This window comes from Lytechinus variegatus, chromosome 2, assembly GCF_018143015.1.
Source record: "Lytechinus variegatus isolate NC3 chromosome 2, Lvar_3.0, whole genome shotgun sequence".
Classification (NCBI taxonomy): Eukaryota; Metazoa; Echinodermata; class Echinoidea; order Temnopleuroida; family Toxopneustidae; genus Lytechinus; species Lytechinus variegatus.
Window position 1 is genome coordinate 70,715,592 of NC_054741.1, and position 18,503 is coordinate 70,734,094.

The window sequence follows — 18,503 nt, forward strand, 5'->3', positions numbered from 1 at the left end:
GAAATCATTAAGAACAACATTCAATATACCCCGTTGAAACCTTCCACTCTATCTATACTTGCATTTTTAGGACTTCCGACTAGTTATTTGGGATTGTAATTACCATTTTATCAATTTGGTTTTACGATGTAGAAACATTTCTTTTCCTTTTAAAAATAATTTTCAAGCCTATACTAAAGTGCTTCTATTCTTCTCATGGTTATTTATTCTCACCTCTATTCCAGTTTTTGGTTACGTATTCCACTGCATTTATTTTGGTTGAATGTCCTTGTTCTTTTCACTTCTAACCTAGTTCTCGGTTGCAATTCTTCATGTTTGAATGGTGGATTGTGTTATGAATCCGAATTTGGATTCAATTGCACATGTCCCCAAGGATTCAATGGAACGTTCTGTGAAACTCAAGGTACATTGCTCTCTCCAAATTGATTAAATAGTCATACAACTTCACATCAGTTTTTTTGGAATCTTTAAAGTGTTTGAGACTTCCCTTTGATATATGTGTATACTAAATTACTTGTCTGTGTATTGTGCTCTCTTTTACTATGGAAATTAATCGATTTAGAAAATATAAAATTAAATGCTTCTTGTAAGTTTCATTTCAAGAAAGTGTACCTTAACATATTATTAATATTCTTGAACAAATTTGATACACAGTGGGTCATTTTGTAAATGGGAAAAATGTGGTAGGCTTACTAACATTGATATTCAAATTTCTTATAATCGTTTTCTTCTCTTGTCTAAAGATAGAAACATACTGCATATGATTCTGTCTAACTCTCTCAGTCTCGGCATCTCGATCAGTTTTCGATCAATTTTCTTCCAGTTTCTCCCTGTGACTCAAATCCTTGTCAAAATGGTGGATATTGTCTTGAGGCTGCTTCAGGGTTTGATGTATATTGCATTTGTCCTGAAGGTTACAATGGGTCATCTTGTGAAACAAAAGGTATTCTTAATATCGTCGAAATGTCACCCATAGAACTTGTAAAACTGACTAATTGGTTGATGTATAACTTCATCAAATATCTCTTGGGCTATAGATATAGGAAGGAATAATAATAAAAGGATGATATAATCTGTCATCATGGTGTATTTATCTTAAACTGGTCACTTGGGTCTTTCAGTGAGTCAATACTGTCTTTATGTTGAAAAAGTGTATTCTATCTTTTGACTTCTTTCCTTTTGTTTCCTGTTCCAGTTCCTGCCTGCGACCCTTCGCCCTGTTTGAATGGTGGACTGTGTTATGAATCTGAATTTGGATTTAATTGCACATGTCCCAATGGATTTAATGGAACGTTTTGCGAATTTCAAGGTACTTTGCTTGTTGAATCATATTATGGATGTTACTCACTTGGTCAAGGCTGTTTTCCGTTCCATATTACTTAATTTCAAAGTTCTTATCTTTATCATCTCATCCTAAGACCTAAGTGCAAGCAATGTATCTTTACAAATATAAGTAATCACTGGTCGCAAATTAAATTTCAAATTGATCTAGTGTTCAGACGTAATGATAGTTTATTGATCTGTTTGAATACTTTGAACAGCTTAGTAATAGCATTACTTTAACCAACATACCCATTGAAAAGAATATCAAATTTAAACCCAACTTAACCCCCAAGTGCAGAACCTGTAATTTAAAGGAATAATCACCACGTTCATTCATTTTTCATCTTTTATGTCAAGTGGATTTTCGGTTTGACAATGTCTCATAATTAGCTGACTTTTGCTTTTTGCCTTCCCGGGTAGTGAGTCTGTGTGATCCAAATCCATGTCTAAATGGTGGAGAATGTTTCCAGCTTCAGGGAAGCAGCAATACATACCGTTGTCGGTGCCCTGAAAACTACACAGGACAACACTGTGAAAGCAGTAAGTCTAGTAATAAACATTTCATTGTAAACTTCAGGTCCACATACCGCAAATACTATCCAAGTGACTTGCGATATTTAAACACAAACTGTAGTGTGAGTAGTGGGCAAGAAAATAAATGAGTACATAAAGGTTTTTCTGTAAAATGGGACAAAGATGCGAGGGTGACTTATCACAATCAATTGCGAAGGAAATGTCGATGGGATCAGACTATGATATTTCTGACTGAGCAGAGCAAACAGGTCATTTTTCTTTCCCTGATATTACAATCTCCCCCTAAACTTTCTTTGTTCAATATCGAAGATTTCTTTTTATATAATGTAACGTCTAGAATATGAACTGTGTTAAAGAGATTTAAAACTCAATACAGCTTAATAATGTACTTTCTTCATGTGTAAGTGTATTTTTTTTAATCTGAACTATACCTATTTTTTTAGAAAGATTTCTTGGTAAGAAACAAACCGTTTGAATCCTAGAAGAAAAATAAAACCCCTCACTTAGTTAGAATTTTGATCTTCAAATATCCCCCAATTTCATGAACATCAGCTTTTTTAATGCAGCTTTTGCATTATCAGTCATCTTCTTTTAGCAGCATTTGATTAACTCTGCATCATTACAATATACCGGTAATATATATATATATATATATTACCGGTATATTGTAATGATTTGAATTCATAACGGTTTCTTTTTGTTCCATCTCTCTTATTCCTGCTATTTATTTTTGGTGTACCTTCAATGACTTTCTTGATAGTTAACAAAATACCCCTTTCTATTTTCCTTTTAATACTAGTCATTATTTTCATATCAATTTCTTTTATGAATTTTCATTGATTTTTTTTCATTCTTTCTATGTCAATTTATGAGACCCAAATCATATTGGATAAGTTTGTGATCCAATCTGTCTGTCATATTCTTGTAAGATGTAATTTCTTTTCCTTTAATACTTGATCCTCATTTATGATTTTACAAAAACAGAAATCTGAATTTCTTGGTGTTTTTTTTTAATCTTTGGTTTCTGTCTTGTGGAAGTTGTGTCAAACGATATGGTATCCTAATTTGATGTACAGTTTACTACGATCAAAGCATCATCTTAATTTCCCATTATCATTGCTGATTAGTTTCGGGTTTATCCTTCCCGTAGTGAGTCTATGTAGTCCAAGTCCTTGTCTTAATGGTGGTGAATGTTTTGAACTTCAAGGAAACAGCAACACCTACTTTTGCCGATGCTCTGAAAACTTCACAGGACAACACTGTGAAAACAGTAAGTCTAAAATGTGAATTATGTGCCGATAAACTATATCTGAACTAACTAAAATGCATTGTCCATCGGATTGTACATTCAGTTCCAACTTCAGGCATTAAGTTATCAAAATGGCAATTTTAAAATTCATCAAAATGCTCTTCTGCACATAGATCATTATAAATTGTATTGGAAGGTACCAACGAAGATAAATATTTCCCTTCCTCTAGGTTTCATTTTATTGTACATCCCTAAGTCTAGGAGTTGTGTGGTATTTCAAAATCCCCATTTAATAATGCTGACTTTTTTCAATTCTATTTCTAACTTGTTTCACGATTTCCCTCCGAATTTTATGGTTACTTTCTGAAAGTTCTGTGTGATAAATTGATCTAGTACTACTAATAGTATCAGAGTAGCAAATGAGTGTAATTTCTATTCATTTTTATTTTTCTGAATTACTGTCTTTTAACATTCCTTTTCATTATAATACTGACATTATTTTCTAGTGACATCATGTTCATCATCACCATGCCAGAATGGAGGGGTTTGTTCTGATTCTGTGAACGGTTCTCAGTACACATGTTCTTGTGTAAATGGATTTACTGGAGAAAATTGTGAAAGTAGAGGTACATATGAATAAAAAAAAGTGGTTTCTGTATATGGGCATAAAAGCATAATTATCAATATATTCTAAATATATTAAGAGTATATTGAATTAATATATGAATGTATTGCAAGTATTCTGAATATACTAACAAAATAATACTGCTGATTAGATATGTTTATATCAGCTTTTAGCATTGGAGTAATATCCTGTAGCTGTTGTGAAAGTTTTCAACACCTCTATCCGTTATTTTTGCATCTTTATTTTTTTACGATTCTGTGTGCTTTTTATTGCTGTTTGGTTGTCTCAAACTCTTCATTTTTCTTTTTTATTCTGTGGTTTTTGTTCTTATCGAATTATTTGTTTGTCCTTTCCCTGAAGTGAGTTTATGTGAGCCCAACCCTTGCTTCAACGGTGGAGAATGTTTCCAGCTTCAAGAAAGCGGCAATACATACTTCTGTCAGTGCCCTAAAAACTTCACAGGACAACACTGTGAAAACAGTAAGTCTGAAAGGTGGAGAAAGAATTTATGGTCTACAATGATTCTGGTTGATTTATTCTAGTAAATGTATGTAAGGAGCAGGGTGAAAACATTAAGTCTGAAAGGTGGAGAAAGAAAACTGTGTTCTACAAAAATGCGGTTGATTTACTCTTGAAAATGTATATACATGTAAGGAGCAGCTCGGGAAGCAATTGTGCATCAATTTTGGCCTTGAATATACCATTTGAGCTAAATGAACCAGTTTTCATTTGTCAAAATTGACCGACTCGCACCCCTAAACAAAATATATATATATATATATATTTTACCGGTGCATTGTAATGATGTAGAATTAATCAACTGCTGCTGAAAGAATGAGGGATGACTGATAATGCAAAAGCTGCAGGGTTTTCTTAACTTTCATATGAGCTTCAAATCTCTCCTCTAACTGTGTAATACTCCCATTTATTCTAGTGACAGCATGTTCATCATCACCGTGTCTAAATGGAGGCATATGCTCTGATTCAACAAATGGTTCTCAATACACATGTTCTTGTGTAAATGGATTCACCGGAGAAAATTGTGAAAGTAGAGGTATTGCACATGTTAAATATTGTATCAATGTAGTATTTCTGGATTTATCCGGTGTTTGGTTATCATCATCTCATCATGGTATTAACAGACATTCATTCATGGACGTTGGTGCTCTTCTGTGTGGCCATTTATTTGATATGATTAATATTTGTAACCCAAAGAGGTGGTTTGTGACATATGTAAATGATCATGTTTAGAATATTACCTGTCCTTTTTTCACTTCTACAATTATGAATGTCATTTATGATGTTATTGCAGATAAATTTAGTGGATCAGGTAATAAGTTTGTTAAAAATTTCGTTTTTTTATTCATTTGAATTCATAACGGTTTCTTTTTGTTCCATCTCTCTTATTCCTGCTATTTATTTTTGGTGTACCTTCAATGACTGTCTTGATAGTTAACAAAATACCCCTTTCTATTTTCCTTTTAATACTAGTCATTATTTTCATATCAATTTCTTTTATGAATTTTCATTGATTTTTTTTCATTCTTTCTATGTCAATTTATGAGACCCAAATCATATTGGATAAGTTTGTGATCCAATCTGTCTGTCATATTCTTGTAAGATGTAATTTCTTTTCCTTTAATACTTGATCCTCATTTATGATTTTACAAAAACAGAAATCTGAATTTCTTGGTGTTTTTTTTTTAATCTTTGGTTTCTGTCTTGTGGAAGTTGTGTCAAACGATATGTTATCCTAATTTGATGTACAGTTTACTACGATCAAAGCATCATCTTAATTTCCCATTATCATTGCTGATTAGTTTCGGGTTTATCCTTCCCGTAGTGAGTCTATGTAGTCCAAGTCCTTGTCTTAATGGTGGTGAATGTTTTGAACTTCAAGGAAACAGCAACACCTACTTTTGCCGATGCTCTGAAAACTTCACAGGACAACACTGTGAAAACAGTAAGTCTAAAATGTGAATTATGTGCCGATAAACTATATCTGAACTAACTAAAATGCATTGTCCATCGGATTGTACATTCAGTTCCAACTTCAGGCATTAAGTTATCAAAATGGCAATTTTAAAATTCATCAAAATGCTCTTCTGCACATAGATCATTATAAATTGTATTGGAAGGTACCAACGAAGATAAATATTTCCCTTCCTCTAGGTTTCATTTTATTGTACATCCCTAAGTCTAGGAGTTGTGTGGTATTTCAAAATCCCCATTTAATAATGCTGACTTTTTTCAATTCTATTTCTAACTTGTTTCACGATTTCCCTCCGAATTTTATGGTTACTTTCTGAAAGTTCTGTGTGATAAATTGATCTAGTACTACTAATAGTATCAGAGTAGCAAATGAGTGTAATTTCTATTCATTTTTATTTTTCTGAATTACTGTCTTTAACATTCCTTTTCATTATAATACTGACATTTTTTTTCTAGTGACATCATGTTCATCATCACCATGCCAGAATGGAGGGGTTTGTTCTGATTCTGTGAACGGTTCTCAGTACACATGTTCTTGTGTAAATGGATTTACTGGAGAAAATTGTGAAAGTAGAGGTACATATGAATGAAAGAAATTGGTTTCTGTATATGGGCATAAAAGCATAATTATCAATATATTCTAAATATATTAAGAGTATATTGAATTAATATATGAATGTATTGCAAGTATTCTGAATATACTAACAAAATAATACTGCTGATTAGATATGTTTATATCAGCTTTTAGCATTGGAGTAATATCCTGTAGCTGTTGTGAAAGTTTTCAACACCTCTATCCGTTATTTTTGCATCTTTATTTTTTTACGATTCTGTGTGCTTTTTATTGCTGTTTGGTTGTCTCAAACTCTTCATTTTTCTTTTTTATTCTGTGTTTTTTGTTCTTATCGAATTATTTGTTTGTCCTTTCCCTGAAGTGAGTTTATGTGAGCCCAACCCTTGCCTCAACGGTGGAGAATGTTTCCAGCTTCAAGAAAGCGGCAATACATACTTCTGTCAGTGCCCTAAAAACTTCACAGGACAACACTGTGAAAACAGTAAGTCTGAAAGGTGGAGAAAGAATTTCATGGTCTACAATGATTCTGGTTGATTTATTCTAGTAAATGTATGTAAGGAGCAGGGTGAAAACATTAAGTCTGAAAGGTGGAGAAAGAAAACTTTGTTCTACAAAAATGCTGGTTGATTTACTCTTGAAAATATATTTATAAGGAGCAGCTCTGGAAGCAATTGTGCATCAATTTTGGCCTTGAATATACCATTTGAGCTAAATGAACCAGTTTTCATTTGTCAAAATTGACCGACTCGCACCCCCAAACAAAATATATATGTATATATATATTTTACCGGTGCATTGTAATGATGTAGAATTAATCAACTGCTGCTGAAAGAATTAGGGATGACTGATAATGCAAAAGCTGTAGGGTTTTCTTTACTTTCTATGAGCTTCAAATCTCTCCTCTAATTGTGTAATACTCCCATTTATTCTAGTGACAGCATGTTCATCATCACCGTGTCTAAATGGAGGCATATGCTCTGATTCAACAAATGGTACTCAATACACATGTTCTTGTGTAAATGGATTCACCGGAGAAAATTGTGAAAGTAGAGGTATTCACATGTTAAATATTGTATCAATGTAGTATTTCTGGATGTATCCGGTGTTTGGTTATCATCATCTCATCATGTGGTATTAACAGACATTCATTCATGGACGTTGGTGCTCTTCTGTGTGGCCATTTATTTGAGATTATTAATATTTGTAACCCAAAGAGGTGGTTTGTGACATATGTAAATGATTGATAATTATGAATATGTTTAGAATATCACCTGTCCTGCTTTCACTTCTACAGTTATGACTGTCATGTATGATGTTACTGAAGATCGTTTTGTGGATCAGATAATAAATTTGCTAGAAATGTTTTTTTTTATTCATTTGAGTTCATACCGGTTTCTTTTTGGTCCATCTATCGTGTTCCTGCTATTCCTTTTTTTGTACCTTCAATGTCTGTTTTGTTGATTAACAAAATACCCCTTTCCTATTTTTCTGTTTACCTGTCATACCATCTCGATTTGTTTTAGTCTTTCATTGATTTTTTTTCCTTCTGTCTATGTAAATTTATGAAACCCAAATTACATTGGTTAAGTTTGTGATCCAATCTGTCTGTCATATTCTTGGGAGATGTACCTTCTTTTCCTTTAATACTTCCTCATTTATGATTTTACGAAAAACAGAAATCTGAATTTCTTGGTGTTTGTTTATTATTTCATTTCATTTCATTAATCTTCTGTCTTGTGGAAGTTGTGTATCCTAATTTGGTGTCCAGTTTACTACGATCAAAGCATCATCACAATTTCTCATTATCATTGCTGATTAGTTTTGGGTTTTTCCTTCCCGTAGTGAGTCTATGTAGTCCAAGTCCTTGTCTTAATGGTGGTGAATGTTTTGAACTTCAAGGAAACAGCAACATCTACTTTTGTCGATGCCCTACAAACTTTACAGGACAACACTGTGAAAACAGTAAGTCTGAAATGTGAATTATGTGCCAATAAACTATATCTGAACTAAATAAAATGCATTGACCATCTGGATTGAACATTCAATTCCAACTTCAGGCATTTAGTTATAAAAATGGCAATTTTACAATTTATCAAAATGTTCTTCTGCACATAGATCATTATAAATTGTATTGGACGATACCAACGAAGATGAATATTTCCCTTCCTCTAGGTTTCATTTTATTGTACATCCCTAATTTTAGGAGTTGTATGGTATTTCAATATCCCCATCTAATAATGTTGACTTCTTTCAATGCTATTTCTAAATTGTTTCACGATTTCCCTCCGAATTTTATGATTACTTTCTGAAAGTTCTTTGTGATAAGTTAAGTATGATATTGACATTATTTTCTAGTGACATCATGTTCATCATCACCATGCCAGAATGGAGGGGTTTGTTCTGATTCTGTGAACGGTTCTCAGTACACATGTTCGTGTGTAAATGGATTTACTGGAGAAAATTGCGAAAGTAGAGGTACATATGAATAATAAAAAGGCGGTTTATGTATATGGGCATAAAAGCATAATTATCAATATATTCTAAATATATTAAGAGTATATTGAATTAATATATCAATGTATTGCAAGTATTCTGAATATACTAACATAATAATACTGCTGATTAGATATGTTTATATCAGCTTTAAGCATTGGAGTAATATCCTGTAGCTGTTGTGAAAGTTTTCAACACCTCTTTCCGTTATTTTTGCATCTTTGTTTTTTTTTTTACGATTCTGTGTGCTTTTTATTGCTGTCTGGTTGTCAAACTCTTCATTTCGTTTTAGTTTTTTTATTCTGTGTTTTTTGTTCTTATCGAATTATTTGTTTGTCCTTTCCCTGAAGTGAGTTTATGTGAGCCCAACCCTTGCCTCAACGGTGGAGAATGTTTCCAGCTTCAAGAAAGCGGCAATACATACTTCTGTCAGTGCCCTAAAAACTTCACAGGACAACACTGTGAAAACAGTAAGTCTGAAAGGTGGAGAAAGAATTTCTGTTCTACAAAAATGCTGGTTGATTTATTCTTGAAAAAATATATAAGAAGCAGTTCGGGGAGTAACTGTGCATTAATTTTGGCCTTGAATATACAATTTGAGCTAGATGTTCCAGTTTTCATTAGTCAAAATTTTCCGACTCGCCCCATCCCCAAAGTAATAAAAAAATACAATAAATAGAAATAAATATGCATATATTACCGTTGCATTGTAATGATGTAGACTTAATAAACGGGTGCTGAAAGAATCAGGGATGACTGATAATGCAAAAGCTGTAGATTTTTTTTAAACTACTCTACGAGCTTCAAATCTTTCGTATAACTTTGTAATACCCCCATTTATTCTAGTGACAGAATGTTCATCATCACCGTGTCTAAATGGAGGCATATGCTCTGATTCAACAAATGGTACTCAATACACATGTTCTTGTGTAAATGGATTCACCGGAGAAAATTGTGAAAGTAGAGGTATTACACCTGTATTGTATCAATGTATTATTTCCGATGTATCTGGTGTTTGGTTATCATCATCTCATCATTTGGTATTAACAGACATTCATTCATGGACGTTGGTGCTCTTCTGTGTGGCCATTTATTTGAGATTATTAATATTTTCAACCCAAAGAAGTGGTATGTGACATATATAAATAATTGATATTCATGAACAATTATGAATGTTACCTGTCCTGCTTTCATTTCTACAATTAGGACTGTCATTTATGATGTTATTGAAGATAGTTTAGTGGATCAGATAATAAATTTGTTAGAAGTTGTGTGTTTTTTATTCATTTGAATTCATATCAGTTTTTTGTCCATCTTTTGTGTTCCTGCTTTTAATTTCATTGGCTGCCTCATTAATTAACAAGATACCCCTTTCCCTTTCTCTCTCTCTCTTATATCAGTTATTATCTCCAATTATATATTTTTTTTCACAGATTTTTTTCCTTCTATGTAAATTCATGAAAACCGATTATATTGGTTAAGTTTGTAATCCATATTCTTGAAAGATGTATCTTCTTTTCCTTTAATACTTCCTCATTTATGATTTTACGAAAACAGAAATCAGAATTTCTTGGTGTTTGTTTTTTAATCTTTGGTTTCTGTCCTGTGGAAGTTGTGTCAAACTATATGGTATCCTAATTTAGTGTACAGTTTACTACGTTCAGAGCATCATCTTAATTTCCCATTGTCATTGCTGATTAGTTTTGGGTTTTTCCTTCCCGTAGTGAGTCAGTGTAGTCCAAGTCCTTGTCTTAATGGTGGTGAATGTTTTGAACTTCAAGGAAACAGCAACACCTACTTTTGCAGATGCCCAACAAACTTTACAGGGCAACACTGTGAAAACAGTAAGTCTGTGTACTTTATTTTCCGAGGATTGATTGTAGAAGTAATTGTCAAATTCCTCATAACCACAAACCATGCATAAGTGATACCAAACCTCAAAGACAGATGGCTAAAGTCAACGGCTGCCGTTTAAAATACAGATTTTTTTTATTATTTTGTCTTGCCCACCTTCAATCACTGTCATCGGATCATTGCTAGTGTGTAGCTGGTAATGCTGTATTTTTTATGACAAGACTTTGTATTCATTTCACAATTCTGTAGTCTTTATTTCTAACAATCTAATCAATTTATAACACAATTCTTTTTAGTTACAGCATGTTCATCATCACCATGTCTAAATGGAGGGGCTTGCTCTGAATCTGTGAACGGTTCTCATTACGCATGTTCTTGTGTAAATGGATTTACTGGAGAAAATTGTGAAAGTAGAGGTATATGAATTGGAAATAATATAACTTTTATATACTATCCTTGTCTTTTTAGCCGTATCGGTGTGTTGGTCAGTAGTTTATTTCCACATAGTTATTCTAAACTCTTCAACAGAATAATATTTTTTCTACATATTCGAAACTTGCCTTGTCTCTCTCCCATTATTATCATAACCCTTAAAGGATACACTTAGTCATCGTGTTTAAATTTAAGGCTGTAGGTGGTCTTTCTTTTGGGAAATATTTCGGTCAGTTTACAGTCAATACGATTGCCATTATGTACATCGTTCTTAACTGATACATGGAGAAATTGACAAGTGTGGTTGAATTGTCTTTTTTGTAAATTTATCTTAAGTAATATTCTTCAGCTGTCTAATCCTACAGAAGGATCCGTCATATTTTTTTCTTTCACGCTTTCATAGTAAAATAAACATTTTGCATATTTTAAATAATAATAATAATAGGCATTTATATAGCGCCATCTATCTGGAAACATTATATTCCGAGGCGCTTAAGAAAAAAAGAATGAGAGAGTTCGGATGAGTGTGAAAGTGCCAATAACTAATTCTGTTAAAACAGTGAATTAGAACTAATAATCAATAACTCTGTTTTACTTTCATTTAATTGGAACTTAATATCCATGAAATTAATTTTAGCTGATATGAATATTTTTATCATATCCTAAGGGCAATCCTTTAACATTCTTTTGATTCTGTTTGTATACTATTTGAACATAAGTCTGAATGGTGAATCCTTAACAATTCCCCCCCTAAAAAAAGGTATCCTTCAAAGCCACAACATGCCAAATTGAATGAAATCAATCCCTTACAATGGTCCATGGAATAAGTCCCTATCAACTTCATCGAGATTAACAAACTATCCCATAAAAAAAATAAATAATGCCATTATGACGTCATATCCTCTGTTGCATATTATCCACTGATACAGAGGCAAATGTTTAGTTTGGTCACAGGTCGTATTATCTCAGCCCATTCTTGTGTAATGCACTTGTATCTTGAGTGATTTAGCTATTTATCTTGATGTTGTAATGTTACAGTTCGTAGACATTGGTGTGTATCGGCCTATATTGTGCTTTCTGATGATCAATGTTTTATAACCCGTGTGATCCTTCTTTCACTTCAGTTCTTTCTTGCTCATCTGATCTGTGTCTCAATGGTGGGCTGTGTTATGAATCTGAGCTTGGATTCAATTGCACATGTCTAGAGGGATTTAACGTTTTGTGGAAGAAAATGTAGATTGCTTATACATTCATCATGTCCATGTACCCAGTTGCCCGACTCTGAAATAACCAACACCTAAATTCTTGTATCAGTTGAAGAAACGTGTACTTTGGATAATATGAATATAGGTTTAAATCTGCATAACAATTTTTTGAATTGATATATGAATGTAGTTAGGCATATCTGAAGTCACTTTCTTTATAGTATCTTGTGATTTTCGTTTAATTTTCTCTGAGGTGCCATTTCCCCCCTCTTTATCCCTGTGCAGTTCCTGTTTGTGACTCGTCACCTTGTTCTAACGGTGGGCTGTGTTATGAATCTGAGTTTGGATTCAATTGCACATGTCCCCAAGGATTTAACGGAACACTTTGTGAAGCAAAAGGTAGATTGCATTTTGGACGGGAGTTTGGTTATCATTTAATGAAAAACTAGCATTATTTCGTATTGTTTAAGTCAGCTATATGTATTTCCAGGCTATATACTATATTCCGGGCATTGTTTTTCCAAAGGGATATCTCTAAACACAAATCAACAGGCAGTTAGGCAGATATTGTATATTCAGAAGAATAATTCTTTAATAAAACCTTTACACAATTAGTTTGGTATAAAATTCATGCAAAGAACTAATGTACGTAACTTATGATTCCCTTTGATTTTTTTCTTAACCAATGGATTGATAAATATTTTTTTTCTGTAAACACCAATTACTATTCTTTTGAATGATTGTAACCCATGTCTACTATTAAACATATTATCTATATTGTAATTGGACTTTTTGTGTGTATTCCTTCGGTGTTCCCTTGGATGTTCCCGGTATTTAGAAAAGGGCTTTATTACATTTGAGAATTGATTATATGATTTTTATATGCTATTTTTTTATTTTGACATCTTAATCTTTCATTAACTTTCCCATCCCCTCTTATATTATTTTTAAAGCACCTTTCTAGAAAGTCATCTCATATGTCAAACAAGCTATATTTTAAAAGTGATTCTTCCTTCATGAATAGATAGATATATATATATATATATATATATATGTACTATCTAGTATATATTTATTGCCTCAACGTATAGCCATTCTTCGTCGACTATGGTTTGTCCAGATGGTGTACTTTTTTTGCCTACAGTTGGGCTCGAGTATTCTAATGTATATGGTGAGGGTCTACTACCCAAACTGTATTTATTGTATCTTCGATACTATTCTAAATGGAATTATCTTTACAATATCGGTGGCTTGTATCATGGACCTATTGTAATAGGTCCATGCTTGTATAAGGCCAGTATAGGCCTGTAACAATTTGGGAAAATATAAATATGGCTATAATTCATTGGAAGAGGACAAATTCAGTTATAATGATTTATTTTCTTGATCCTAGTTCCTGTATGCAGTTCATCTCCGTGTCTCAATGGTGGACTGTGTTATGAATCCGAGTATGGATTTAATTGCACATGTCCCGATGGATTTAATGGAACTTTTTGTGAAACTCAAGGTAACTTGCATTATACATTGAAATTATTTTAGTTGAACTGATGACTATTAAGTTTCAATTTGCTAAAAATACGAATACCTTTTTGTTCTTGCGCTATCCTTACTTTTGGGGTTAACGCACTGCGTGGTATCAGATAGGGTTACACATCTCAATTACATTTACGAGCATTTGAGAAATTAACCACACATCTTTTTTTATAAAAACATTTATTTTTTACGATCAAGATTTTTCTGCCACTGTCACACTCTGTAGAAGAATCCCCCTTTTTAGAATATCAGCCTTTCTTATTTTCTTTGTCTGAAATATGTATTTTCTTCTTTGCCCTCTGCTACTCGTAGTGTCTCCCTGTGACTCAAATCCTTGTCAAAATGGTGGATATTGTCTGGAGGCTGCTTCAGGGTTTGATGTTTATTGCATCTGTCCTGAAGGTTACAATGGTTCATCTTGTGAAACAAAAGGTACTATTTTCTATCCTACTTTTCATGATTCTTTCTCTATTTGTGTTAATAATCATGTCTTCATATCCTTTCATAAAATTAAGTGTCCTGTATGCTTTATTTAAGTAGCAAGGTATTCTCAATGTGATTTTGAAAGCAATACCATTTCTGAAAACCGTATATTTTCCTTTTCTCCACCTCAGTTCCTGCTTGCGAATCTTCGCCTTGTTTTAATGGTGGGCTGTGCTATGAATCTGAGTTTGGATTTAATTGCACATGTCCGGAAGGATTTAATGGAACTTTCTGTGAAACAAGAGGTATAACAATCATTTAAATGCTTTAAGCACAACATGCACTATACCCCGTTTACAACTCTCCCATACCTGCTTTTCTAGAACTTCCAAGTTATCTTGAATTATAGCTATGGGATTTATTCGCCAAGCCTATACTTCAGGTTTCCAGTTTTGCTTTTCGAGAACTTACACCAAGCTATTTGACATTATGTATAGTTATAATTTTGGTCAATTTGTTTGATGATGTTGAAACATTTTCTTTTTCTTTTCGTTTGAAAACATTTTCCAAGCCTATACTTCAGGTTTCCAGCTCTATGAATATTCTTATATGTTTATTCCCGTTTTTGTTTACATACCGCATTTTATTTTGTTTGAATCTATTCCCTATTCTCTTCACTTCTAACATAGTTCTGGGTTGCAATTCTTCTACATGTTTGAATGGTGGATTGTGTTATGAGTCTGAATTTGGATTCAATTGCACATGTCCCCAAGGATTCAATGGAACGTTTTGTGAAACTCAAGGTATATTGCTCTCTCCAAAATGATACACAGACATTGTTCAAATAGTCATACAATATCACATTAAGTTCTATTTTAATCTTCTTGGTTTTTAAAACTTCCCTTTGGTATGTGTAATAATACAAATACTAGAATACCTTTTTATTCGTATCGTGCTCTTTTATTTACTTCGCTGAAAGTGAACCTAAGTAAATCTTTCATTTTTTAATGGATACGTAAATTGCACAATTTCGAACTCTTTGAAAAATTCTGGATAAATTAATTTTTTTTGTATGCAGTGGATTATTTGGAATGTACGAAATGTGGTAGGCCTACTAGTTTCATTTCCAAATCTTTGATATTCTTACTTTCCTACTTCTCTTCGGAAAAGCAAAAATATGTGTGATTCTCTTTAACTCTCTTTCTCTGCATCTCCTTTAACTCTTCCTGTCGATTTTCTCCCAGTTTCTCCCTGTAACTCAAATCCTTGTCAAAATGGTGGATATTGTCTTGAGGCTGTTTCAGGGTTTGATGTTTATTGCATCTGTCCTGAAGGTTACAATGGTTCATCTTGTGAAACAAAAGGTACTATTTTCTATCCTACTTTTCATGATTGTTTCTCTGTTTGTGTTAATAATCATATCTTCATATAAAATTAAGTGTCCTGAATGCTTTATTTAAGTAGAAAGGTGTTCTGAATGTGATTTTGAATGCAATATCATTTCTGAAAAACGTATATTTTCCTTTTCTCTACCTCAGTTCCTGCTTGCGAATCTTCGCCTTGTTTTAATGGTGGACTGTGCTATGTATCTGAGTTTGGATTTAATTGCACATGTCCGGAAGGATTTAATGGAACTTTCTGTGAAACAAGAGGTATAACAATCATTTAAATGCTTTAAGCACAATATGCACTATACCCCGTTTACAACTCTCCCATACCTGCTTTTCTAGAACTTCCAAGTTATCTTGAATTATAGTTATCATTATAGTAAAAATTTGTTCATAATTTTGAAGTATTCAATTTCTATTTTTTCATTTTTTTTTCCGCCAAGTCTATACTTCCAGTTTTGCTTTTCGAGAACTTACACCAAGCTATTTGGCATTATGTATAGTTATAATTTTGGTCAATTTGTTTGATGATGTTGAAACATTTTCTTTTTCCTTTCATTTTAAAACATTTTCCAAGCCTATACTTCAGGTTTCCAGCTCTATGAATATTCTGTTTAACTCTCTTTCTCTTCATCTCCATTAACTCTTCCTGTCGATTTACTTCCAGTTTCTCCATGTGACTCAAATCCTTGTCAAAATGGAGGATATTGTCTTGAGACTGTTTCAGGGTTTGATGTATATTGCATTTGTCCTGAAGGTTACAATGGGTCATCTTGTCAAACAAAAGGTATTGGCATTAAATGAAGTTGAAATAGCAAATTATTTTTAGTTTCTCAAATCCTATCTTTAATGTTCATGATTTTACAATTTTGATTCGTAAAATCTTTGCAAAGACCGGAGACACAAACTAAACCTACACTTTGATTTTACTTCAATCCCAAAAGATTGTTTTAACAATTCAAACAAAACTCCATTTTTAACATCAATTAAAAACCATTCATGTATAGATTCAAAATCAAATACGCTATATTTATCCCTCTGTCACTTCTTTCATACTTTTGGATTATTTTTTTTAATCTAAGCTTCGAAATGTACTTTTAAACATTTAGGATTGTTGACTTTTTTTTGGGGGGGGGGGGGTCTGGTCTAATATCCACCAATCACCCTCTCAATAAATTTTGTATATTATTGAATTTTTCATCTCATTTTCTCATTAAAATTCTTTTCCAAATGATTGAATGGTGTTTGTCTGGAAATGTATTTCTCTCAATCTGCTACTCAGTTTCTGCCTGTGACTCATCGCCCTGTTTGAATGGTGGATTGTGTTCTGAATCTGAGTTTGGATTTAATTGTACATGTCCAGAAGGATTTAATGGAACATTTTGTGAAACGCAAGGTACAAAAGGTTCCTGTCACACTTTTCTATTTTTTCTACACAATTTAATTTACAATTTTATCAAGTAGTTATCTTTGAATTGCCAAACTCCTCTTTTTTTCCGCAAGGTATGCACATCCTTGAATTCTTTAGCATTTCCCATGATACTTTATGATTAATTTCTACTTTATAAATTTAAGATATCTTGATTAGTATATCATTACCATTTCCACCAACTCAGAATTGATTCTTTGACCGAATTGACAACCAGAGCATTTTTCATGTCCCTATACTTAATGCAGTTTATTATTCCTTGGATGAGTGATTTTAGTACAACGTTAGCAACTTTGTCATTGGTTAAATGACCTGTTCATTTCGGAATATCTCTCTAGAACAGGAACGTTGTTAACTTGTATCTAATATTTTCTAAATGATGATAACTGATTGTAAATCCTTTTCCCAATCAGTATTTGCATGTCGTTCAGAGCCTTGTCTTAATGGCGGAAACTGCTCAGAAATTCCATATGGAATCGGCTACAATTGTTCTTGTCTCGATGGGTATACAGGAGACATATGTCAACATAAAGGTACTTCATGTAATCAAATTGTTTCTTGTTTATTCATCATGGTGTGAAATCCATATTTCCTTCATACTCATTTTTTTAAAGAAAAAAGCAAAAGAAACATTTTGTACACAGTTGAATAGTATAATAGTGTGTGTGTGATTTTTATTTTTATTATTTATCTATTAGAAGGCTTTGGCTAAAATGTTGTTCCTGTCATGATGGATGTTGAATGTAGATCATATTGAATACGTGTAGAATGTAGAACATACTAAATACATGTTTTGTTTCCAATAATTCAATTGCAATTTTGTTCCATTTTTTCATTGTCTATCTGTGTCAATCACACAATAACATTCTGTTGAAAATCTCCCGCGAGCATAACACCTTATTTGTTTTATACAATCTAGTTCGTAACTGAAAATTTCTTGATTTGCTTTTTTATCTGATCAATTTAGTACATATTTGCTCATATGTTTTCTGCTAACACTTCATTACTAATCAAATCATTTCCTGTAGTGCTAGCTTGTTCATCATCTCCTTGTCTGAATGGTGGAACTTGCTCTGAATATCTGGAAGACTTTGGCTACAATTGTTCCTGTCCAGATGGTTTTACAGGAGATATTTGTCAAGCAAGAGGTACTTAGAAATAAACAGAACACCGTTCCTCCTTTAACTCACATGTCACATTGATTATATTGAAAAAAAAAAATAGAATTTCTGTCTTAATCTTTAAAGATAATATGAAAAAGCATTTCTTGGTGTGAATGACTGGAGAATAACCCCAGACACAATACAAGAAGTAATTATCGTTGCAAAGCCAGTACGGCCAGCATTAAAGAGAAAATTAACTATTATATTTGAATATGTAGGGGAAGGCGGGGTAAGTTGATCATAGGGGCAAGTTGAGCCACCAGCCGCAGGCCAATAATGAATGAGT

General features: G+C 32.8%; 1 protein-coding gene across 1 annotated transcript in view; it reads left to right on the forward strand.

Moving 5' to 3' along the window:
- The window catches only part of LOC121408872, a 120,577-nt gene that overhangs the window by 64,522 nt on the left and 37,552 nt on the right, over window positions 1–18,503 (forward strand). Inside the window, exons 60-87 of the mRNA XM_041600560.1 lie at window positions 293–403; window positions 824–943; window positions 1,196–1,309; window positions 1,744–1,863; window positions 3,613–3,732; window positions 4,092–4,211; window positions 4,666–4,785; window positions 5,575–5,694; window positions 6,180–6,299; window positions 6,659–6,778; window positions 7,230–7,349; window positions 8,140–8,259; window positions 8,653–8,772; window positions 9,141–9,260; window positions 9,637–9,756; window positions 10,515–10,634; window positions 10,941–11,060; window positions 12,567–12,680; window positions 13,675–13,788; window positions 14,127–14,246; window positions 14,429–14,542; window positions 14,927–15,040; window positions 15,482–15,601; window positions 15,776–15,889; window positions 16,293–16,412; window positions 16,908–17,021; window positions 17,468–17,587; window positions 18,083–18,202. Of these exons, the coding sequence (XP_041456494.1) occupies window positions 293–403; window positions 824–943; window positions 1,196–1,309; window positions 1,744–1,863; window positions 3,613–3,732; window positions 4,092–4,211; window positions 4,666–4,785; window positions 5,575–5,694; window positions 6,180–6,299; window positions 6,659–6,778; window positions 7,230–7,349; window positions 8,140–8,259; window positions 8,653–8,772; window positions 9,141–9,260; window positions 9,637–9,756; window positions 10,515–10,634; window positions 10,941–11,060; window positions 12,567–12,680; window positions 13,675–13,788; window positions 14,127–14,246; window positions 14,429–14,542; window positions 14,927–15,040; window positions 15,482–15,601; window positions 15,776–15,889; window positions 16,293–16,412; window positions 16,908–17,021; window positions 17,468–17,587; window positions 18,083–18,202 (3,309 nt within the window). The remainder of the gene's footprint in view (window positions 1–292; window positions 404–823; window positions 944–1,195; window positions 1,310–1,743; window positions 1,864–3,612; window positions 3,733–4,091; window positions 4,212–4,665; window positions 4,786–5,574; window positions 5,695–6,179; window positions 6,300–6,658; window positions 6,779–7,229; window positions 7,350–8,139; window positions 8,260–8,652; window positions 8,773–9,140; window positions 9,261–9,636; window positions 9,757–10,514; window positions 10,635–10,940; window positions 11,061–12,566; window positions 12,681–13,674; window positions 13,789–14,126; window positions 14,247–14,428; window positions 14,543–14,926; window positions 15,041–15,481; window positions 15,602–15,775; window positions 15,890–16,292; window positions 16,413–16,907; window positions 17,022–17,467; window positions 17,588–18,082; window positions 18,203–18,503) is intronic.